This window comes from Oncorhynchus kisutch, linkage group LG19, assembly GCF_002021735.2.
Source record: "Oncorhynchus kisutch isolate 150728-3 linkage group LG19, Okis_V2, whole genome shotgun sequence".
Classification (NCBI taxonomy): Eukaryota; Metazoa; Chordata; class Actinopteri; order Salmoniformes; family Salmonidae; genus Oncorhynchus; species Oncorhynchus kisutch.
The window spans coordinates 1,083,932-1,108,543 of record NC_034192.2 but is presented as its reverse complement, the minus strand read 5'-3'; the positions used below and the strand labels follow the sequence as shown (position 1 = coordinate 1,108,543).

At 41.7% G+C, this 24,612-nt stretch overlaps 1 protein-coding gene across 5 annotated transcripts; it reads right to left on the bottom strand.

Moving 5' to 3' along the window:
- Positions 1-6,113: 6,113 nt before the first annotated feature.
- LOC109887567 (protein FAM3C-like) lies at positions 6,114-23,740 on the bottom strand. 5 transcript variants are annotated; one of them, XM_031797147.1, is made up of 11 exons: positions 23,540-23,626; positions 18,116-18,272; positions 17,742-17,798; positions 13,589-13,693; positions 12,648-12,671; positions 12,078-12,201; positions 10,870-10,928; positions 10,327-10,377; positions 10,127-10,211; positions 9,507-9,633; positions 6,119-8,303 (listed from the first exon to the last, which is right to left on the bottom strand). In XM_031797147.1, exons 3-11 carry the CDS (start codon positions 17,752-17,754, stop codon positions 8,214-8,216), a joined length of 678 nt encoding a protein of 225 aa, XP_031653007.1. In that variant the 5' UTR covers positions 17,755-17,798; positions 18,116-18,272; positions 23,540-23,626; the 3' UTR covers positions 6,119-8,213. The 5 variants fall into 5 exon arrangements, with proteins under 5 accessions (XP_031653002.1, XP_031653007.1, XP_031653004.1 ...); XM_031797142.1 differs by lacking the exon at positions 18,116-18,272 and having other exon boundaries at positions 6,114-8,303; positions 23,625-23,740; XM_031797144.1 differs by lacking the exon at positions 18,116-18,272 and having other exon boundaries at positions 23,064-23,628.
- Between the last annotated feature and the right edge of the window lie 872 nt (positions 23,741-24,612).

The window sequence follows — 24,612 nt, the reverse complement described above, 5'->3', positions numbered from 1 at the left end:
AATCGAAACCCGTGATTTCAATAATTGAACCGAAACCGAATCGACCTCAGAAAGCACTAATCGCTCAGCACTACGTGAGTCACAGGCCCTTAACATGTCAAAATGTCCAAGAGAAGCCAAGTATTTGCTCCTTGCTTTTCAAGTGGGAGCAACAAACTGGAAAAATGTCGACCTTGAACAATATCATTAGCTAAGTTTTGTTACACAGTGGTTGTGGTTTGTTACTTGTGCATGTAAAAAATAAACATGCCTATTTGCAACAACACTTTATTATGATTGACCAGCGACAAACATTGGGAGAAAAACATAATATGGAGCCAGATAGCTGCCAATAGGTTGAACGTATGTATGTACATGTGTAAATTGTAAATTGTTAGGATAATAAAAAAAAGCCATGTGTAAATTGTTAGGATAGTAAGAAAAGCCATGTGTAAATTGTTAGGATAGTAAGAAAAGCCATGTGTAAATTGTTAGGATAGTAAGAAAAGCCATGTGTAAATTGTTAGGATAGTAAGAAAACCCATGTGTAAATTGTTACGATAGTAAGAAAACCCATGTGTAAATTGTTAGGATAATAAGAAAAGCCATGCAGTAAACCGTTAAATTAGATCTGTAAACATTAAAACTATGAAAATCAATTCTTACTTTACATCTCCCTTTACTCGCTTACAGATCTTTTTTATATGTGCTAACTTGTCAGGGATGTGGCATCCACACTAGTCAATCAAGCAACTCTAGCCCAGACTTTAGAGTTTCTCTGCAAATTTCCGGTTTAATTTCCCAAATAAAAGTTTAGAGCTTGTCGTAGAACGGCATTCGATAACGACGTTATACCAGTAGATGGCGTAGTATAGGCTTGGGCCTTCAGCAAATGACTTTAAAGACACAGAAGAGCCTTGTCTAGAAAAACAGCCTGAGCTGCAAAATAGAAAGTTAATATGATTTAGGCCTATTCCGCAATCTAAATATGCCATGCTATGATGTGTTATTTAATGGCCATATAATCACATCATTTATTTATAGCCACTTGGGGCTACTGTAGTGATCATGTAACGCAGGTATTCCCAAACTGGAATGCCATCGGGGGTACGCCAAATATATATTTCTTTTTTTTTCACATTTTCAAATAGTCCATTTATATTTTCCAACGGGGCTGTACATTTGAGTGAGGTTTTCTTCTGGCCTGAGTAGCCTCGTTTCACTACCAAAAATCTAATTAAACCATCTAGTGTTCAGCGAAATAACATCACAACATCAAATAGGTAGCCCAATCACCATTAACCGTTACTCTCTCGTGGGAATTGGTCCGTACGGTCCGGTCCGTATGTAGCAGATACTGCTGCTCATTCCGTTTGCTAGAAAATTGATGAATTGATTGATAAAGTAAGGCCAGCGTCCATAGAGACACATACCAGCTCTACTGGTAGTACTGCTACTACCAGCAGTACTACACCTGCACCGGTTGACGACACAAGTTGTTCTGCTTCCATGAGCACATCCAATGCTAGCAACAGTAATACTACATTTGTTGTTAGCCCAGCTAGCATGGACACTGACAGTTGTGAATCTGATGCAGCCAAAGAGCCATCTCACAACTCGATGAAACCTTCATTCTGGCGCAGACATTTAGAAACAAAACATGCCAATTTGAAAAATTAACTCCAGGTTTTTTTTGAGCGAGAATTAAAAATGACTTTCTAGGAGTAAGACATGTATTAAAGCAACAGATACCATTAATAAGAAGGTGCTTAAAGCGTCTTATATGGTGAGCTACCGAGTGGCTTGGACAGGCAAGCCCCATACTATTGTGGAGAACTTCATTCTGCCTGCTGCCGCAGATATGGCTGGGACAATGCTGGGGGGGAAAACTATACAGACGTCTTCCTCAAACAACACTGTTTCACGACACATCAGTGACATGGCAGGATATGTTTTGAAACAATTACTGCTTCGCATACAAGCCAGTGAATTCTATATGTTACATCTGGATGAGTCAACAGACATGGAGGGCCTGGCACAGCTCCTGGTATATGTCCTTTACGTTTATGGGGGGTCAATTAAGAAAGACATCCTCTTCTGCAAACCACTGGAAACCAGGACAACAGGGGAGGATATTGGACAGCTTTGTATTGGACAGCTTTGTGACATCAAATGGACTTTGGTGGTCAAGATGTGTTGGTATCTGTACTGATGGAGCAAAAGCCATGACAGAGAGACATAGTGGAGTGGTAACGCGCGTGCAAGCAGTTCCTTCCGATGCCACTTGGGTACACTGCAGCATCCACCAAGAGGCTCTAGCTACCAAGGGAATGCCTGACAGCTTGAAAGACGTTTTGGACACCACAGTGACAATGGTTAACTTTGTTAAAGCAAGGCCCCTGAACTCTTGTGTATTTTCAACACTATGCAATGATATGGGCAGCGACCATGTAACACTTTTACAACATACAGAAGTGTGCTGGTTATCAAGGGGAAAAGTACTGACACTTTTTTTTTAAATTGAGAGACGATCTTAAAGTTTTCTTTACTGACCATAATTTTCACTTGTCTGACCTCTTGCATGATGAGTTTCTCACACAACTGGCCTTTCTGGGTGATGTTTTTTCTTGCCTGAATGATCTGAATCTAGGATTACAGGGACTCTCTGCAACTATATTCAATGTGTGGGACAAAATTGAGGCTATGATTAAGAAGTTGGAGTTCTTCTCAGTCTGGCAAACACAATATCTGAGAGTGCGCTGACCCTGGAGCTAGAGGGGGTACGCAGCTGGAGGTTGAATGTTTGAAGGGGTACGGGACTATAAAAAGTTTGGGAACCACTGATGTAACCGAATGAATCACACCTTTTCCAGTATTTGGGAGCATGCCTTACATTAGGCATTTTGACTGTTGTATTTGCTTAATTCCACCCTGTATATAGGCTTGTTATAGCCATCTGCATCGCACAACCTTATCACGCAGAGGCTATATCCATAACAATAAATGAGACAAAATATTAAAAATATTAAGTATTGACTATAACCTGTCCTGAGCGAAATAGTCTTGAGCATTTGGGACCCCTTGGCTATCTATAGCCTATTCTTATTGCCAGATCTGTTTCCCCTGTCCGCCATTGCATGTGCTTCAACTATTTTGTTGAACATTTATTTAGAGGCTATATGCTTACAAGTTGTAGGCTTATTTTGTATTTGGGTAGGCCTAAATTAAGATTCAATTATTAAAGTGATAGGCTAAATAACTTGAGAATGTATCTCATTTTGATACACACATGGATTTCAATAAACAAATGGGTAAGACTGTTCTATTCCCTTTGATTCAGTTCCTATTGCAACTCAGACAAATGACTGAATGGATGACATACTGACTGAACTGAATGAAGGATGAATTCAATGTTCAAATATGTTGGAATGATGAGTTGCATGCATCATGCATGCTTGCCTTTTATTTGGCTAATAGGCCTATATTAGGGTATAATGACTATGGCTGCATGGCTCCAGAAAGGCATCTTCGGAGTCTGAGCGGTGCTTTCCCGAAGGCGCATGGTGCTGTGGTGCAGCATGGAAATCACAACCTCTTGAATTGGGTAGCAGTGTCACAATGGAGGGGATAGCCTATACAGACACTACCTAAGACCACTGGAACAGTTATTGTAAAGTGTGGGAATAAGCGGATGCCAGATTTAGCCCAGGTTTAACCTCTCCCTTGCTAATTTCAAAATCCATATAGATATCATCCATATATAAATCATGTCAAATTATTTTAAATTCATGAAATCCATTTTAAAATATTCTATAAAATAATATTTTGAGTGCCCATGCTGTAGATACCTAGCAGACTGAAACTTCACCGTTGTAGACATAATACACATAGCACCATCTAGACTTGCCCTGGCAAACACATCCATTATATTAGCTTCCTACATGTGAAGTCAACTCAACTGAGGAGTAATAGGGAAATGGAGACTTAACTTGAAAATGTGCAAGTTCTCTCTTTCTGGTTTCCCAGTTTGTTTTGTACTGCGTTATGCTCGTTCACGTATCACTCCTCACAGGCCATTTGGTCTACTTTGTTTTGTACTGCGTTATGCTCGTTCACGTATCACTCCTCACAGGCCATTTGGTCTACTTTGTTTTGTACTGCGTTATGCTCGTTCACGTATCACTCCTCACAGGCCATTTGGTCTACTTTGTTTTGTACTGCGTTATGCTCGTTCACGTATCACTCCTCACAGGCCATTTGGTCTACTTTGTTTTGTACTGAGTTATGCTCGTTCACGTATCACTCCTCACAGGCCATTTGGTCTACTTTGTTTTGTACTGAGTTATGCTCGTTCACGTATCACTCCTCACAGGCCATTTGGTCTACTTTGTTTTGTACTGCGTTATGCTCGTTCACGTATCACTCCTCACAGGCCAGTTGGTCTACTTTGTTTTGTACTGCGTTATGCTCGTTCACGTATCACTCCTCACAGGCCGTTTGGTCTACTTTGTTTTGTACTGCGTTATGCTCGTTCACGTATCACTCCTCACAGGCCGTTTGGTCTACTTTGTTTTGTTGGTGAGATGAAACAGGCCAAAACTCTGAAAGGTATTACTGAACATCAGAATTGCAGCACAAGATTTGTTCATGCCTAAAATGTTAGTCCGTAGTAGCTGTTTGTTTGTTCACAGATGAAATTTTACGTTTCATGCATGGCTTTTCTTACGATCCTAACAATATACATATGGCTTTTCTTACGATCCTAACAATATACATATGGCTTTTCTTACGATCCTAACAATATACATATGGCTTTTCTTACGATCCTAACAATATACATATGGCTTTTCTTACGATCCTAACAATATACATATGGCTTTTCTTACGATCCTAACAATATACATATGGCTTTTCTTACGATCCTAACAATATACATATGGCTTTTCTTACGATCCTAACAATATACATATGGCTTTTCTTACGATCCTAACAATATACATATGGCTTTTCTTACGATGTTCAACCTTTTGGCAGCTATCTGGCTCCAGACAAAGCACTCCCCAAATTGTCAAGAAAATGGAGTATGCTTGTCAACATGACACTTGAAAACACAAACTTTTTTACGGCAGTTGAGCGCAAGGTCAGTGTGCATGACCTGCAAATGCTCTGATTAGACCGCTGTTGGCGTTGAAACCACACTGGTGTGTAGATGTGATGTGCATTATGTACAAGTATGAATTCAAAATACATACCAACAATAGCCAGTCAGTCATATATTTAAGCAATAAGCCCCGAAAGCATGTGGTATATGGCCAATATCAGCTAAGGGCTGTTCTTAAACACGACACAACACAGAGTGCCTGGATACAGCCCTTAGTGGTATATTGGCCATATACCACCAACTCATGAGGTGCCTTACTGCTGTTATAAACTGGTTACCAATATAATTTGAGCAGTAAAAATAAATGTTTTGTCATACCCGTGGTAGATGGTCTGATATACCACAGCTGTCATCCAATCAGCATTCAGGGCTCAAACCACCCAGTTTATAATTCTTATTAAAAACCAGGTGGTAAATTATTGCTGACCTTTTTGCAAAGATAATAGGGTATTTGGTTATTATATAATAGAATCCCAGCACAACCTTGTGGAATGTTCTTAGTTTAGAAACATTAGGCTGTAGAACAGACAGTGTCACAGTACCAAAACAAAGAGCTATATGTATTCATGCCATTTGAGTATGATGCAACCTCGTGAAGACAAGCCAGATTGATGCAGATGACTATACCGAACAAAAATATAAAAACACAACATGTATCAATTTCAAAGATTTGACTGAGTTAAAGTTCATAAGGAATTCAGTCAATTGAAATAAATTCATTAGGCCCTAATCTATGGATTTCACAGGACTGGGCAGGGGTCGGGTGGGCCCAGGCACAGCCAATGAAAATGAGTTTCTCCTCCCAAAAGGGCTTTACTACAGACAGAAATATGCCTCGGCACCCCCTCATACGACCGCACAGGTGAAGAAGCCGGATGTACTCCTTCTTTCCTCCCTAAAATCAAGTCAACTTCATCTGCCAACATAAAGGATTTAAGATGTTCAAGGCATTGAGAGAAATAGATGTCACATGTACAATGAAGACAGGTTGAGCTTTATTAATCATACTCATGAATGGTAAGTTGTTTGAAATGTTTCACAACACAGATGTAAGACATTGCAACAAAATGAGTCACAATTATCAGAATTGTTCCCCATTTAACTCCCTTGCAACAACAACAACATATATGACTAACGAATCAGTAGTTTAGTAGAGATGCAGAAATAATGAATATTACATAGACTGTCTATGGATTTGTAAGTCAGACAAGGCACATTGGTGGGATGAATTCCATTAAGAGCAGGAAGGACACACTTGTTTTGGAATGGCATCGATGGGGTATCGATTTGGGCTTTTCACTTCACTCAAGGTCTTCAAATGAAACCAAAAAACAGAACACAGATCTTTTTTAAAAGGCAATGTGGAGGATGTCATTCATTGTGCTAAAATATCTTGCCAATGTCAAGACAAAAGGAGAAATCCTTCATTGCAATGACTCCATAGACAAGTGGATGGGGGAACACGTTTCAGAATAGCCTCCACAATCACATTGTGTTAGGTTACATGTACTGCCCTAAAAGCAAACAGAAACAGGATTGTATTCCTGCCATTTGACCAAAAACAGACAGTTATCCTTTGAACCAACTAGGGGACCGAGCTGAGATGTTTTACATTACACACTGAAACGTGTGCTACTTTCAGCACCAGGTGTTACCGTAGTTAAAGCACATGACATAACTGCATATGCAATAATCTCCCAATGGATTCAACTTCACACACAGAACAGGAATTAATCCACTGAATCAATCCATGGGTCCCCGAGTGGTGCAGCGGTCTAAGGCACTGAATCTCAGTGCTTGAGGAGTCACTAGATACCCTGGTTCCTTTCCAGACGGTATCACAACTGGTCCTGATTGGTATTCCCATGGGGCGACGCACGATTGGCCCAGCTTCATCTGGGTTTGGCCAGTGTAGGCCTTCATTGTAAATAAGAATTTGTTCTTAATTGACTTGCTTCTTTAAATAAAACGTCAAATGTATTATTTGTTATATATGTAGCTAACTCCATTCCAAGTGTGACAAAATGACAGCTGGGTTGAATTGTAGATAATATGACCACAGCTAATGAACAGTGGTAGTGGTACTGAGACCGCTCACTGAAGAAGATCCAGGGGGGACATGATGCAATGTTGCAAAAGCCAACAGTAACTCAGCTAAAAGCTGTGAGCTTCAGCCTAGGCAGTTCTTGCATTATATGATCAGAACAAAAAAAGTCAGTCAAGTGGAAGAGATGTGATGCAGAGTTAGTCTTTAAAGTAAACCAGAGATACTGGGGAAAGTAAGATCTAGCCACAAAATCAAAACCTAGTCATCTTTGTACTGTATCAATCTATTCTTGAATGGTTTTTCCAAGGCTGTCAAGGTGCCAATAAATTCCCAAGTGATTTGTTTATCAAATCAGCAAAACCAGCTAAATATTTATAGATTTTGAAACACTTAGGTACATGACCCCCATCCAAAACCAACGATTCTCATTCTATCCAAGGAAGATGCACACAAGTCAAAATCCCCACTAACAAGCTTTAGCTACACGCTTCCTCACTCATTCCACTCCCAAACCACACAAAAACTAACAATTTAAAAGACCAATCACTAAAGATAAAAAGCTATAATATAAATTCACTCTTAAGTAACAAGGATCTTAAGCCATATAGCTTTCCAAGATGTTATATTACAATATCGATGTTCAAAAGTTGATACTTTTTTTTGTAGTTCTATTTACAAATTTCACAGTGATCTTCGTACATTCTGCTGAATAACCAATAACAGGAATTTCTGCCATACCATTCCTCTTTCTATATATAGACAATACCATGACACAAACAAACAAGGATGCTTCCTGACGTCAAACACCGATTGCTGCAAACATTGACAGCTGCAACGCAGAGGGACAGTCTCTAAAATGCCAAGGCTGCGTTGGTGTTAGCATTGGGTGGAGGGAGGTTCAACCATTGTTAGAGCCATCATAGGAAAGTGTGCAAGTACACTATTTTAAGAGAAGAATGGGAGACGCAACCAAAGGCGTGAAGGGGTCGGCTATGAAGGGAACGGTCGAGGGATCAAGTGAAAAGATCACTCCTGTCTTTGGGGTATGCAGCCTTCCATCTCCAGCACCTCGGGCCAGCCCTCGTACTTGTTGGTTTCAGCATGGTTCTTTATGTGCTGTAGAGGCAGAGACAGGTTTTGGATTAGACCCAATGGTAGCATCCCAAATGGCAGCCTATTCCCTATATAGTGCAAGTGTTTTGTGCACTACAAAGGGAAGAGGGTGCCATTTGGGAAGCACATTGCATGGCCCCTCTTGTCTGATAAGGCTGTGTGTGTACCGGCACAGCGATCACAAACAATGTCCCAAGAACACATAAGGGAGGATGGAAAGTCAATATTGAAGGAGTGCCTGTTCACTCTGGGACATGTTCAAGGGTCAGATGGAAATTGTAAAAAGACAGTATTCTCAAAATTGTCTTGTCTGGTGAAACTCAGATAATGAAATCAATAGTTCAGGACTGTAAAGAACGAAAACTAAATCATGGAATGGCTGTGTTTTACATATCTTATAAAGCAATTTTTAGTTTACAAACAAACGTCACGTTCGAGTGCATTCTTGCGTCAAAGTGCCCTGTTGCAGGACAGTTATACGCTGATGTTGGGACCTTGACAAACTGAACAGCGAGTGATGACCATGAACACCAGACTGAAGGCTATAGCTTTGCTCAACAAGTAGATTATTGTTCTGGCTTCATCTAGCTCCATTTGGGATATTTCACCTTGCCTCTCTAGGTAATCAAGCCTCCGATGACATCTGCAACGTTGTAGACCAGGGGTGTTCAACTCTTACTCTACAAAGTCCGGAGTCTGCTGGTTCTGTTCTACCTGATAATTCAATTGCACACACACAGTGTTTCGAGTCCAAATCAGTCCCTGATTAGAGGGGAACAATGAAAAAAATGCAGTGGGATTGGCATGGCGGTCCAGAGTTGAGTCTGAGGGTTGTAGATGACATGTATGAAATGCAGTGGGATTGGCTTGGCGGTCCAGAGTTGAGTCTGAGGGTTGTAGATGACATGTAAGAAATGCAGTGGGATTGGCTTGGCGGTCCAGAGTTGAGTCTGAGGGTTGTAGATGACATGTATGAAATGCATCTGGATGTCGCGCAACTCTTTATGACAGGGCTAGAAAATGAATCTGTATCATGAGAAATGGTATTTCTATAGACAAAGTTCCATCAGCTGTGCTCCACTGAAGCCTTGATATTTCAACGGGGAGAGGTGAAAAAGTCCCATGTGAACAGACCAGGAAAGAAAAAATGTGAACAAACCATGTTAAGGAGGATAAATATTTTAAAAGGGGGGGAATTGAAGTTACCTGCTCAAAGGGACTCTTGGTCTTGATCCCTTTGCCTCCCACAAAGATCCAGTTGTCCCTGAAGCCTAATGTGCTGATGCTGGAACTGCCAAGTTCACCAATCATCTTCTTGGACTCGTCGTTCAGCCTGTGGACCGCAAAGCAGGGTCGTATTCATTTGTGCACACCATAGCGAAATGTTTCACAACAAAAATAAAGTTTCTTATTGGACAAGTTCAGGTAGTCCCTCACCGTTTCGGTCCATTTGCTAGTGAATACACAGCTAGAATGTCATTGAGAGTCTGTAGACTAGACACTTAAATATCTCTACCTACCACTCTTTCCTTTACTTGAACCTTTGCTCTTAGTCACCATTGTTATACATCAGTAATTGGTGACTCCTTTAATATCAGCAGTTAGGGAGAAATTCATTTACATTTCCCCGCAGCCAGTTAACAGGTTTATTTATGTGAAAGTCATTTGTCAATTCTACAAGGGTTCAATTCAGTCCCTGGAGGAACGAAACAGATTGATCAAGACACTTAACTGAAGTATTTGCCTAAGCTTAAAATTATAATCTAAGAGTTCACGGAGAAGTTAAATGCTGAATGTGCATCTTTTCTTCAGTTCGGAACACCTACTTGGAGGCCGAATCGTCAAACGTGGCCATCATCACTACTGTTCCTTCTTCAATAGTCTTCAGGAATGTGATGAGCGTGTTGACATCTGCACACACAACAAATACACAGGTACAAGACAGGTTTGCCTGGTCCGCCTGCCTAGTCAAGAGGCACTCCGTGACACGGAAACACGGGAAATCTAACTGAAACTAAGGCCTCACCTCCCGCCCACATGTCAAAGTGGTCTGTCTTGATGAGGTCCCCTGTCTTTCCTGTGGAGAACAAACAACTTGTTCACGACAAGCTAATGTACAATCACAGGCTAACTCCTATCATGAATAGTGCATTCAGAGTAGTACATTAGTACATGCCCCGACAAATTGAGGCTTTTCTGAGGGCAAAAGGGGGTGCAACTCAATATTAGGAAGGTCTTCTTAATGTTTTGTACACTCAGTGTATATGAACAGCGGTATGGACGAGTTAGTATTGAAGTAGTTAACCAAGGCAGGGATGGGCAACTACAGTCCAGGGCCATGTTGTATGCAGGCTTTTGTTCCAGCCCAGCACTAACAGCCATCTAGGCACTCTACACATCCTCGAAGGACTCGAGCTGCCAATCGCTGAACAAAGTAAATGTTTCACACACCAGATGTCATTTTCAATTGTCATATTACTCACAGATTTAGTCATGTAAAACAACCGATTTGACTACAAGGAGAAGTACTGTTTGTCTATGGCATGTAGCAGTGACAAGGCTAGTTTACCATTAACCAGGGCGATGTTAATTCCTCTGCCCACGTTGTTCTTGACTCCACTCATCAATCTGAAAGGACAAATTAAGCATTATGTGACAGTGAGCCTGCATGTATTTTATTGGGTACTTTGTGGTTAGGTTTGTCCCATCCTTGTCTTTGTTCCCGGTCGTGTACCACTGCACTGAGACTTGTCACACCCTGGTCTTATAGCGTCGACACAAAAATATAATTCTTATTCCTAACCAGACTTGATTCCCTTGAAGCAATGCCTGAGGAAATGGATTTCAATAACACGGATGCAGAATGCCACAAGAGTCAACAGTTAATTAAATAGAGGGTTAACAATCAACAGGTTGCTTCAGGCATGTTTAAATTGAATCTCCACCTCAGTTACAAGATAGTTCATACCGGTCTACACGAGTCTGTCTAGGAATCTATAAAATAAGAATATAAATGCATCCTGTAAAACAGACATGGATAATTCTGTTGTAGAATATCCTATTGTGTCAGCTTTGCACTCTAGATGTCTACCTGGCAATAGATGTTTACCTTTTAGTCATTTAGCAGAGTGAGACAACTACATAACAGTCATTGTAAGTGCTGTAAATTCTTTCAAAATAGAAAGTAGTTATCAGCAAAGTCAGTGCAAGTAGGAAAAGTCAGGTGGAAGGTCATTTTGTGTGTGTATTTAAAATACCTGCGTATCAGCTGAGAGGGATGTGGGCCTTTGTTTGTACTGTCATTATAGGCTGAGAGGGATGTGGGCCTTTGTTTGTACTGTCATTATAGGCCGAGAGGGATGTGGGCCTTTGTTTGTACTGTCATTATAGGCTGAGAGGGATGTGGGCCTTTGTTTGTACTGTCATTATAGGCTGAGAGGGATGTGGGCCTTTGTTTGTACTGTCATTATAGGCTGAGAGGGATGTGGGCCTTTGTTTGTACTGTCATTATAGGCTGAGAGGGATGTGGGCCTTTGGTTGTACTGTTATTATGGGTTGAGAGGGATGTGGGTCTTTGGTTGTACTGTTATTATGGGTTGAGAGGGATGTGAGTCTTTGGTTGTACTGTTATTATGGGTTGAGAGGGATGTGAGTCTTTGGTTGTACTGTTATTATGGGTTGAGAGGGATGTGGGTCTTCGGTTGTACTGTTAATATGGGTTGAGAGGGATGTGGGTCTTTGGTTGTACTGTTATTATTGGTCCATCATGTCTCTTACATGTTGTCCTCCAGGCAGATTTTGGGACCGACAACACTGGCTGCTCCGCTGGCCATCTTAAAGGAGAAGTGTCCCTCGGGACATGGCTTGGAGAGGCCACACTTGTAGTGTTCCAGTCTGGTAGCTGTGAATGGAATTACAAACAGAGTATACAATACCAACACACTTTAGCACCCCCCCCCCCCCATCAAAAACACACAATATCAGCGAACACGTACATATCTAGGCCCTGCAAACACAGTCTACTATTACACACACAGCTTGAATCTCTCTCACGCACAATATAACTCACACACCTACAGAACAAACCAGACTATTTACATAGAACTCAACAGGTAAAGAACCAAAACATTCACAATAAAGGCCAGGTGGGAAGTACACAATACACACAGATTAACTACTTAGCTCCTAACACTTAAGCATACATGGTAAGGTGTTTCCATGGTTTGTTAAGAGAAGATCAGCTCTGATTTTCATATACCACGAAAAAAGAAGAAGAAATGTAACTTGATTGATTGCGAGAATCAGGTTAAAGTGATGCAACAGGAGAAGTTATTGAAGTATACTTACGGCCTTCCTCTACAGGCATAGACCCTGTTGTGGAGGGACAGAAACAGACAAGTTTGACTCGAGTTCCAGATGTCTTTATGACATTATGAGCTCACACGCTGAGTTCCTTATTTAAGAAAGTTAAAACATTGAGCTTTGCACTAAATCTGTCTGTAGCCTGGCTAAAAACATAGCAAGCTGGCCAGCCTTTTAGCATCACACATCTCCATGTGAAATCAGATTTAGCTTATTTTTTCTTTTTTCTTTTGCAAACATGCCCTAGCAAATACTCTCCTACTTGCCGGTACAACCTAAAACATTATCCCAGTTTGATATCCTGCTTGTGTACTCATTCAGATAAAAGCACATGGTTAGCTAGTTGGTTAAAGCAGGTTCTACCACTTCACAATAGCCTGGAATCACAGGTTATTACTAATAAACTAAATATTTTCAGGGGGTGGATTCTTGTTGTTTGGTTTAGCGTTTGAACAGTCGCAGAGATTATATTTGGTTACAAATACAAAATAGACTATTTTGATGAATAACCTGTAGATCAGAACAAGGAACCGAGCAACAACACTGCCCCCACGGCTACGGAAGGAATGATACCGAGTGTCTCAATTTCCATATAGCACAAAAGTATGGCCGAATGCCAGAAAATATCACAAGGAGCCACCCCTTTTGTGACAAAAAACAACATTGCGCTACACACCTTCCGTCTCTGTAGTGTGTGAATTTAGTTTCAGCCAGAGACTAAGGGGTGTCGCATGCAGACACGACAAAGGTTTTTCTGAAGGCCTAAATTTAGAATCCCTGGTGAAGATTATTAATACCATCTATTGAGAGATGTATTCAAAATAATAGCCTTTGAAACTAAGTGATTCCTCTTTGGAATTCCATGCAAGATCAGGCAATAGATTGATACAGTTACAACACTGGAAAACACCTGTAACCAAACTCACCAAACACATTCCCCAGATTGAAGTCCATGTTAATTTCCAGCAGCTGGAAGGCAAGGAAAACTGCCAGGAAAAAGACAGAAACCAATGCAGCCAACTTCAAGATGCCTGAAGGAAATTAGATACATAGACCAAAGAAAGAGAATGAAGAGATCAATAGACAGCAGGAGAGAGAGGAAATTGAACACTATTTCAACACCATGTCTAATGTGTGTGTGTCATAAGGTCTCTGATGCTAACAGAGAAATTAATTTGCTTGGTGACCTGAACATTGACTGGTTATCTAGTTGTCCTCTCCAGAGGAAGTTTCTTACTGTGACTAAAGCCTGTAACATGACCCAGGTTATCACTCAACCAACTAGAGTGTAAACCAATAGTGTTGGATCTGTGACATCCACTAGTATTGATCAGATCTTCACCACTGCTGCAGAGCTTTGCTCCAAAGCAATATCAGTTCCCATTGGCTAGTGACCATAACAATGTGGCAATAACAAGAAAAGCCACAAGTACCAAAGGCAGGGTCTAAAGCTATTTATAACAGATCTTACAACATGTTCTCAGGACTCTTGTTTAAGATGAAAAACATTTATTGGCCTGATGTGTATGAGGAGAAACCAAATGCAGCACTTGGAAGAATTTGTAAAATTATTCTTGCCAATTGTTGACAAGCATGTACCTGTTAAGAAACTGAGAACTGTTAGAGCCCACTGGGTCAATGAACTGAAAAATGGTATGGTCCAAAAAAAAACATTAAAAAAAGTGACAAACAATTCAGGCTGCTCAGCTGATTGGTTGACATACTGTCAACTGAGACATTGTGACTCAATTATTTATTTATTTTTTAATAAAAAAAGAATAAGAATATTACTAAAACAAGATAAATTACATTTAAAAACGATGGGAAAATACTTTGCATCACCTTAAGTTATATTATGGACAGAAAACCCAATTAAATCTACATCGTTCATTGATGTTGATGGGCCATTTTAGCAAAAAACATTTTGATATAGCAAAATAATTTCAATGACTATTTCACCAGTAAAGAATACAAACATTAGTCTGTTAAAACATTGAACCAACATATGTGCATTGAAGATCTAATAATGAAAGAGTAGGAATGCCGTTTTGGTCAATTTGGTCAAGTTAGTGTGGAATAGGTGGAAAAACAGTTACCATCCATCAATGATAAGCCACCAAGTATAGACAACCTAGATGGGAAACTACTGAGAATGATAAGACTGTATTGCCACCCCAAGTTACCATGTCTTTAACCAGGATTGTGTCCACAGGTGTGGAAGAAAGCTAAAGTAATTCCACTACCTACAAATAGTAAAGCACCATTTGCTGCATCTAACATCCACCCAGTCAGTGTGCTGCTTGTTTTCAGTAAACTGATGGAGAACTGCGTTTGAACAAATGCAATGCTATTTTATAAAGAACAAGTTAACTAATGACTTTCAGCATGCATATAGGGAAAGGCACTCAACTTGTACTGCACTGACTCATGACTAAATTGATTAGATGATAGTTGGAGCTGTATTGTTAGGTTTCAGTGAAGCCTTGTGTTATTGATCACCATTTCTTATTGAAAAAACCTCACTTGGAATGGCTTTACGTCCCCTGCCATCACATGGTTGGAGAGTTAATTACCCAACAGAACCCAGAGTGTTCTTCAATGGAAGCTTCTCTAACATCAGATACGTACAGTAGTTCCCCTCAGGACAGTTTCCTTGGGCCGTGGACATAGAATTACTATGCATGCTGATTGGCTGTAGATGGTGATGTGTGCAATGAGCTCACAGAGACTCTTAGCAAGGATTTACAGTCAGTGTCAGAATGGGAAATTACAATAATCTGGTGTTAAATTCATCTGAAACCAAAAAGCATTATATTTGGTTCAAAGCACTCTCTTAAGACCTAAACTGGAGATGTCCATAAAGGTTGTGAACATTTGTAGCGAAATCCTGCACGGAGCCTTCACCGTGGGCTGCCCCTTTAAGAGCACAGCAGCAGTCAGGAGGGAGATAATAACAATGGCTCTTCCGGCTCTGTATGGAGGCTCTCGGTCGGCGTGGCAGTTTTGACAGTGTGTTTAACTCCTGGCAGAAGTCCTGTTTATTTTCAGCGTGATTAGTTTGTAAAGTGTTGAAGTTGATCGCCGGTGTTAACGCTCTAGGTCGTGTTTGGAATCTTTGGGGCCCGCTCCTGTCATTGATCGAATGGATTAGTAGCAACAGTGTTGCGAAGCTTTGACAAACAAACCATCAGGTGTATCAGACTGACAGACCTGAAGTCAACAGCCAACCCCCCACCCCCCTCTCTCACTAATTTTCCCTCTATCGCTCCAGCAAACGTATGGTTTCCCACTGCGCTCCCTTTGATGTTCAGTATCGCTGGACTATTATTGCCCTGCCGGATGTATTTGGGTTGACATCTTAGTTAATTTATTATTTCACCTTTATTTAACCAGGAAAGCTAGTTGAGAACAAGTTCTCATTTACAACTGCGACCTGGCCAAGATAAAGCAAAGCAGTGGGACACAAACAATAGAGTTACACATGGAATAAACAAGCGTACAGTCAATAACACAATACAAAAAAAAGAGCAGAAAAGTAAATAAATTCAATATGGGGATGAGGTAAGTAGATTGGGTGGGCTATTTATAGATGGACTATGTACAGCTGCAGCAATCGGTTTTTAATTAATTTGCAAATTATGGTGGAAAATAAGTATTTGGTAAATAAAAGTTTCTCAATACTTTGTGTTATATACCCTTTGTTGGCAATGACAGAGGTCAAACATTTTCTGTCTTCACAAGGTTTTCACACACTGTTGCTGGTATTTTGGCCCATTCCTCCATGCAGATCTCCTCTAGAGCAGTGATGTTTTGGGGCTGTCGCTGGGCAACATGGACTTTCAACTCCCTCCAAAGATTTTCTATGGGGTTGAGATCTGGAGACTGGCTAGGCCACTCCAGGACCTTGAAATGCTTCTTACAAAGCCACTCCTTCGTTGCCCGGGCGTGTGTTTGGGATCATTGTCATGCTGAAAGACCCAGCCACGTTTCATCTTCAATGCCCTTGCTGATGGAAGGAGGTTTTCACTCAATCTCACGATACATGGCCCCATTCACTCTTTCCTTTACACGGATCAGTCGTCCTGGTCCCTTTGCAGAAAAACAGCCCCAAAGCATGATGTTTCCACCCCCATGCTTCACAGTAGGTATGGTGTTCTTTGGATGCAACTCAACATTCTTTGTCCTCCAAACACAACGAGTTTAGTTTTTACCAAAAAAGTTATATTTTGGTTTCATCTGACATTCTCCCAATCTTCTGGATCATCCAAATACTCTCTAGCAAACTTCAGACGGGCCCGGACATGTACTGGCTTAAGCAGGGAGACACGTCTGGCACTGCAGGATTTGAGTCCCTGGCGGCGTAGTGTGTTAGATGGTAGGCTTTGTTACTTTGGTCCCAGCTCTCTGCAGGTCATTCACTAGGTCCCCCGTGTGGTTCTGGGATTTTTGCTCACCGTTCTTGAGATCATTTTGACCCCACGGGGTGAGATCTTGCGTGGAGCCCCAGATCAAGGGAGATTATCAGTGGTCTTGTATGTCTTCCATTTCCTAATAATTGCTCCCACAGTTGATTTCTTCAAACCAAGCTGCTTACCTATTGCAGATTCAGTCTTCCCAGCCTGGTGCAGGTCTACAATTTTGTTTCTGGTGTCCTTTGACAGCTCTTTGGTCTTGGCCATAGTGCAGTTTGGAGTGTGACTGTTTGAGGTTGTGGACAGGTGTCTTTTATACTGATAACAAGTTCAAACAGGTGCCATTAATACAGGTAATGAGTGGAGGACAGAGGAGCCTCTTAAAGAAGAAGTTACAAGTCTGTGAGAGCCAGAAATCTTGCTTGTTTGTTTGCTTGCAGTGGTGGGTAGTATATGGGGCTTTGGTAATAAAACAGATGGCACTGATAAACTAAAGAATGGTCAAGTTAAAGACAATGGTTTATTGTTTATTATTGCTTGAACTGTATTGATTTTGTGGGGGACTATTGACATTTAGCAGAGAATATTTTTGGACATTTCAAAGCCTTTGTCTAGGAACACACCCCACAAACCCATTTAAACAGGTACCTATTATAGCAAAACCTACCGCCAGCTCTCATGTTGGTACCAAGAATCTGCAGTGAGTACAACACAATGTATGCCCCTGTTGAAAGACAAAGCAACATGTCAATATTCTCCAGTGTGGTGACATACAGAGGGAGAGACAGTGGTTCGACAGTAAGGTTGACTAGCTAGTTAACTTTGGCTGGTTGGGTATGATCATGTCACAATACTACTTGGACATTAGCCTTTCCTCCTGGGTTTAAAACATGACTCACTTTGGCATCTAACTGAGAACAAGGAAGAGCGGTAGTTCATAATGGGATGGTTAAATAAATATTGCCAGAAATACATCCACAGCTAGAGGGGTATCCTACGAAGAGGCAATTTTGGTCAACCAGTCATACGATTGTGTCTCACCTTTCAGCCAGGTAAGTCTTCAGAACGAAACATGCTCCAGGGAAGGCTAAACTCCCTGCTAACTCCACTAACTCCTGAATGAAATGACTGAGCCACGAGTTGAGGACCAATGAAATTAGATTTCCATCCTCTTGCTAAGATAGCGTCATCGCATCATCTTCCCATTCATTTGAAGAAGACGACAAAAAATATTTGATTAAATAAATGTTTTTGTGTTAATAGTAATGTAATGATAATGTATTTTAAACCTCATGCAATGTAACACTTGTATGACTTAATCTAAATAAATATTTATAGTAGTGGGGAAAAAAAGTGTGCTTGTGCATTAATCAGCACACCAAAGACGGCATTAACGATAAGTAATAAAATAAAAACTATTCTAAAAGCCTATTTAACACCACAGCCTGCTGAATGTGCAAGATAACTCTTCTTTAATTACACTGTGAAGCTAACTGAAACTAAGGATCCTGGGACTGAACACCTCCTTCTGCAACTGGATCCTGGAGTTCCTGACAGCCCCCCCCAAGTGGTGAGGGTAGGCAACAACACATCCCCCACGCTGATCCTCAACACTGGGCCCCTTAGGGGCGAGTGCCTAGTGCCCTCCTGTACTCCCTGTTCAACCACGACTGCATAGCCGCACACGACTCCAACGCCATCATTAAGTTTGCTGATGACACGATGGTGGTATGCCTGATCACCCACGACGATGAGAAAGCATTTCGGGAGGTCAGAGACCAGTTGAGAGAAAAGTGGGAAACTGAAGTGTTTAATATACAGCGTGATTCATTTATGTTCGTGCCTGTGAAATATAAAGCAGGGCTTTCGAGAAAGAGCTAATTGGAGGAGTTTGTTTTTGAGCAATTTTAAGAGGCTTGTTCTGACAATGTCAATGGGTAGAGCATTAGGACATTCATTAACATCTTTTTGAGAGGACTTGATACCTGGCATTGGTGAAAATATGTAACCATTGTCTAAAGTGTCATAATGTTGGGTCCAATACAGCAAAAGTAATAAACAATAAGCAATGTTGAGTGACTGATGGAAGCTGATTAACACACTATGCAGGCGTGTTTAAGGTCAGGAGAGCAGACAATGTTGAGGGACTGATGGAAGCTGATTAACACACTATGCAGGCATGTTTAAGGTCAGGAGAGAAGACAATGTTGAGGGACTGATGGAAGCTGATTAACACACTATGCAGGCGTGTTTAAGGTCAGGAGAGCAGACAATGTTGAGGGACTGATGGAAGCTGATTAACACACTATGCAGGCGTGTTTAAGGTCAGGAGAGCAGACAATGTTGAGGGACTGATGGAAGCTGATTAACACACTATGCAGGCGTGTTTAAGGTCAGGAGAGCAGACAATGTTGAGGGACTGATGGAAGCTGATTAAATCAAATCAAATGTATTTATATAGCCCTTCGTACATCAGCTGATATCTCAAAGTGCTGTACAGAAACCCAGCCTAAAACCCCAAACAGCAAGCAATGCAGGTGTAGAAGCACGGTGGCTAGGAAAAACTCCCTAGAAAGGCCAATACCTAGGAAGAAACCTAGAGAGGAACCAGGCTATGTGGGGTGGCCAGTCCTCTTCTGGCTGTGCCGGGTGGAGATTATAACAGAACATGGCCAAGATGTTCAAATGTTCATAAATGACCAGCATGGTCGAATAATAATAAGGCAGAACAGTTGAAACTAGAGCAGCAGCACAGTCAGGTGGAAGTTGAAACTGGAGCAGCAGCATGGCCAGGTGGACTGGGGACAGCAAGGAGTCATCATGTCAGGTAGTCCTGGGGCATGGTCCTAGGGCTCAGGTCCTCCGAGAGAGAAAGAAAGAGAGAAGGAGAGAATTAGAGAACGCACACTTAGATTCACACAGGACACCGAATAGGACAGGAGAAGTACTCCAGATATAACAAACTGACCCCAGCCCCCCGACACATAAACTACTGCAGCATAAATACTGGAGGCTGAGACAGGAGGGGTCAGGAGACACTGTGGCCCCATCCGAGGACACCCCCGGACAGGGCCAAACAGGAAGGATATAACCCCACCCACTTTGCCAAAGCACAGCCCCCACACCACTAACACACTATGCAGGCATGTTTAAGGTCAGGAGAGCAGACAATGTTGAGTGACTGATGGAAGCTGATTAACACACTATGCAGGAGTGTTTAAGGTCAGGAGAGCAGACAATGTTGAGTGACTGATGGAAGCTGATTAACACACTATGCAGGCGTGTTTAAGGTCAGGAGAGCAGACAATGTTGAGGGACTGGTGGAAGCTGATTAACACACTATGCAGGCGTGTTTAAGGTCAGGAGAGAAGACAATGTTGAGGGACTGATGGAAGCTGATTAACACACTATGCAGGCGTGTTTAAGGTCAGGAGAGAAGACAATGTTGAGGGACTGATGGAAGCTGATTAACACACTATGCAGGCGTGTTTAAGGTCAGGAGAGCAGACAATGTTTAGTGACTGATGGAAGCTGATTAACACACTATGCAGGCATGTTTAAGGTCAGGAGAGCAGACAATGTTGAGTGACTGATGGAAGCTGATTAACACACTATGCAGGCATGTTTAAGGTCAGGAGAGCAGACAATGTTGAGTGACTGATGGAAGCTGATTAACACACTATGCAGGCATGTTTAAGGTCAGGAGAGCAGACAATGTTGAGTGACTGATGGAAGCTGATTAACACACTATGCAGGCGTGTTTAAGGTCAGGAGAGCAGACAATGTTGAGGGACTGGTGGAAGCTGATTAACACACTATGCAGGCGTGTTTAAGGTCAGGAGAGCAGACAATGTTTAGGGAATGGTGGAAGCTGATTAACACACTATGCAGGCATGTTTAAGGTCAGGAGAGCAGACAATGTTGAGGGACTGATGGAAGCTGATTAACACACTATGCAGGCGTGTTTAAGGTCAGGAGAGCAGACAATGTTGAGGGACTGATGGAAGCTGATTAACACACTATGCAGGCATGTTTAAGGTCAGGAGAGAAGACAATGTTGAGGGACTGATGGAAGCTGATTAACACACTATGCAGGCATGTTTAAGGTCAGGAGAGCAGACAATGTTGAGTGACTGATGGAAGCTGATTAACACACTATGCAGGCGTGTTTAAGGTCAGGAGAGCAGACAATGTGAGAAATCCCAGGCTCTGAGGTCCCGTGTGAATTCCATCTTCTTTTTGACTCTGTGCTAATAGCAGCATGTGTGGTCAGGTTATATACAACCTGTCATGTATTCATCTATACTGAGGCTTTTGCATTGGGAGGGGAATGAGAGGTAATGACAGTAAGATGAAGCAGAGATAAGACCTACCTAAGTGATTACTGTCACGATCACCCTCTGCTCCCAGCTGTCCTGACATCGCCTCTCAAAGTCTTAGTGTGTGTGTGCTGTGCATTGGGAATCTGATGCTTGGATCAAGGTTGTATTCCGTGGATTAGCATCCTTCAGCCTGTTTAATTTCCAGTCACACATCACACACAGGGCTTTGGGCTGGAGATTACTGCAAGGGAATGTTGTCGCCCACTTGTCTGGCATGTGGAACATTTTGTTCCTCCCTTATCTGACACAGTTGAAGTTGTCTCTTTACAAGTGTTAGACAGATTATACTGCAGGTCAATGACCACAGAAAACCTTCATACATTAATGATTCTTCAACCGCAATTCCCACAACCCACTGAGGAAGCTAGACAAGTTGCAAGTATGTGTCCTGGATTGTACCTGGCGGTAACAAAATGAGTCAAGCTACAGAACAAAAAGGTGTGGTTCAGAGACAGCTTGACACTGTTGAAAAACTGCCAAGTAATGTGAACAGGGTAGTATGGTTATAGGTATTCCCTTTAACTATAGCACATTTTCCATAGACCTATTCCTATGCGTTATACATCTATTCTATCTGACCTGTGGACAACTTCTCAATCAAATGTAAGCAAGACAAAGAAGCTGATCATGGATTACAGGAAACGGAGGGCCGAGCACATCACCATTCATATCGACAGGGCTGTAGTGGAGCAGGTTGAGAGCTTAAAGTTCCTCTGTCTCCACTCCACTAAGGATCTATCATGGTCCACACACCAACACAGTGGTGAAGAGGGCACAATGCCTCTTTAGGAGGCTGAATATATTTGGCATGGGTCCTCAGATCCTCAAAAAGTCATACAGCTGCACCGTTGAGAGCATCTTGACTGGTTGCATCACCGCTCGGTATGGCAACTGCTTGGCATCCGACCGCAAGGCGCTACAGAGGATATAGTGTGTAACCAGTACATCACTGGGGCCGAGCTCCCTGCCATCCAGGACCTCTATACCAGGCGGTGTCAGAGGAAGGCCATAAACATTTTCAAAGACTCCAGCCACCCAAGTCATAGACTGTTCTCTCAGCTACCGCACTGCAAGAAGTACCAATGCAACAAGTCTGGAACCAACAGGATCCTGAACAGTTTATAACCCCAAGCCACTGCTAAGTAGTTAACCAAATAGCTACCTGGACAATCTGCATTTACCCTTTTTGCACTGACTAACTCATCACATACCCTGCTGCTATTGTTTATTATCTATCCGGTTGTCATTTTATAACTAGTCATATGTACATATCTACCTCAGTTATTGTTACTAATTGTGTATTTATTATTACTTTTCTGTTATTTCTCATTTCTTTCTCTCTGCATTGTTGGGAAGGGCCGTAAGCATTTCACTGTTAGTCTCTCAGGGTACATGTCAAACTCATTCCATTAAGATCGCTAATTAGTAAAGAACTCCCCTCACCTGGTTTTCTATGCCTTAATTGAAAGGAAAACCCCACAGACATATTCAGGGCAGCTGAATGAAAACGGCCTAGTTTGTACAATTAGTTAGCCTGCAGATCCGACTAGATTGCTCAGCTGCACTAGGGTTGGAGCCGGCGCGAGATATGGTTCAGAAAAACATACCTCAAAACAGGGGTGGGAAATGCCTTGTAGTCCAAATAGTCATTCCAAGAAGATTGAATGACTGCTATGTTGTCCTCATGTGAGTTAGCAGGACAGCCGCCATTTTGGAACAATTCGGATTGAGGTTGCTAGCTACACTTTCCAAACCTTCTCACGCTAGCTCCAGTCTTAATCTACACCGGAAGTTATACATTTCAGCTTTAATCTACATAGGAAGCCTGTCCGACCCTGGTACAGTTTAAACAATCGGGTCAGATCTGTTGGCTACTATTAGTTATGTGTAGCGAGCTAACAGTAGTCAGTTAACTGTGCAAACTAGACATAAACTTTTCCGAATAAAGTATCGTCCCCAAATAAGTAACGTTAAGGTATGGCTAGATTTAGCCATAACAAGCTAGTTACAGCGATTCACAATTTAGTTCTATTCCGTTAACAGTAGCTAGCTAGCCAACCCTAGTCAAAATAGTTAGATAAACCTGATTTCCCCAGCAGCAAGTCAATTTAATTGGCAAGAGCTAAAATAAAAAAAGCGAACGTTAGCAAGATAGCTGGCAACTTTACCTGAGAAACGCCACGGTTACAAGCCTTGCCTATACAATGACATACTCTTCTTCCCTGTTTCAGAAAATCGCTATTTACTCTTGTGGTACTTCAATAATCTAGTAAACATAAAGGACGGCCAAACATTATTCTTCACCGCCACCTACTGTACTGGAGTTTGTGGCCATTATCTTCATCTTGAAATCATAGCGGTCAAACAAACGTTCAAGGTGCATACTGCTACGTACTGTCCTGAAGTTTGCGATGAATCACGGTCTACCTAGAAAGTAAAAAATAAAAAACAAATCAATACCTGCTAAAAACCCATCCCAAGCCCCAGAATCAATACAACTTTATCTATAACCTGCTGAAACAATCCACCATTAGAATTATTCAGCATGTCAACATTGAAATAAGAAAATGCTATCTGTACTGTTCCAGGCAAAACCTTCTCAAATATCAACAGCACTGATAAACTTTCACTTCTTTGACCCTATTTCCTACAGAGCAAACTTTTGGCCTCAATCACTCTGCCTCCCTTCACATTTCCTTTAATATCAACTATGGACATAGATATTGGGGCCCCAGTGATGACTCCCCTTAACCTAGCATAAGCCCCAGGGATATGGCTTTTGAGCTTCATCCCAATAAGCTTTTCCATTTGCAGAATCTTCCCTTTCTGAGCCTGGCTACCACAAAATATTAGCAATTTACCTTTCCAATGAACCGGGATAGTTTGACTTCACCTATCTCTTTCTCCAAGGCATTGGTTAGTCAGATAGGGTGTAAATGAGGCCCTTTGGTCTCATCAAACACCATCACCACTTTTCACTCTGACACATTATGACTCTTGCTTCCAACCTTGGCCATCTTTATGCTTTCTTTCCTAGACGCTCCACTGCTTTCTGTATCATGATCTCTCTTCTTCCTGTGTGTCTCCACTACAGACCATTTAAGTACTTGACGCTCATTCTCCCGCTCTATATAATCAGAACTGACACCCATATTG

Excerpts from the sequence above, each read along its gene's own strand:
- LOC109887567 (XM_031797142.1), bottom strand. Across the intron at positions 12,672-13,588 it reads CAATCTGGGGAATGTGTTTG|GGTCTATGCCTGTAGAGGAA; the intron begins GTGAGTTTGGTT and ends CCTCCACAACAG. Across the intron at positions 8,304-9,506 it reads CCAAGAGTCCCTTTGAGCAG|CACATAAAGAACCATGCTGA; the intron begins GTAACTTCAATT and ends CTGCCTCTACAG.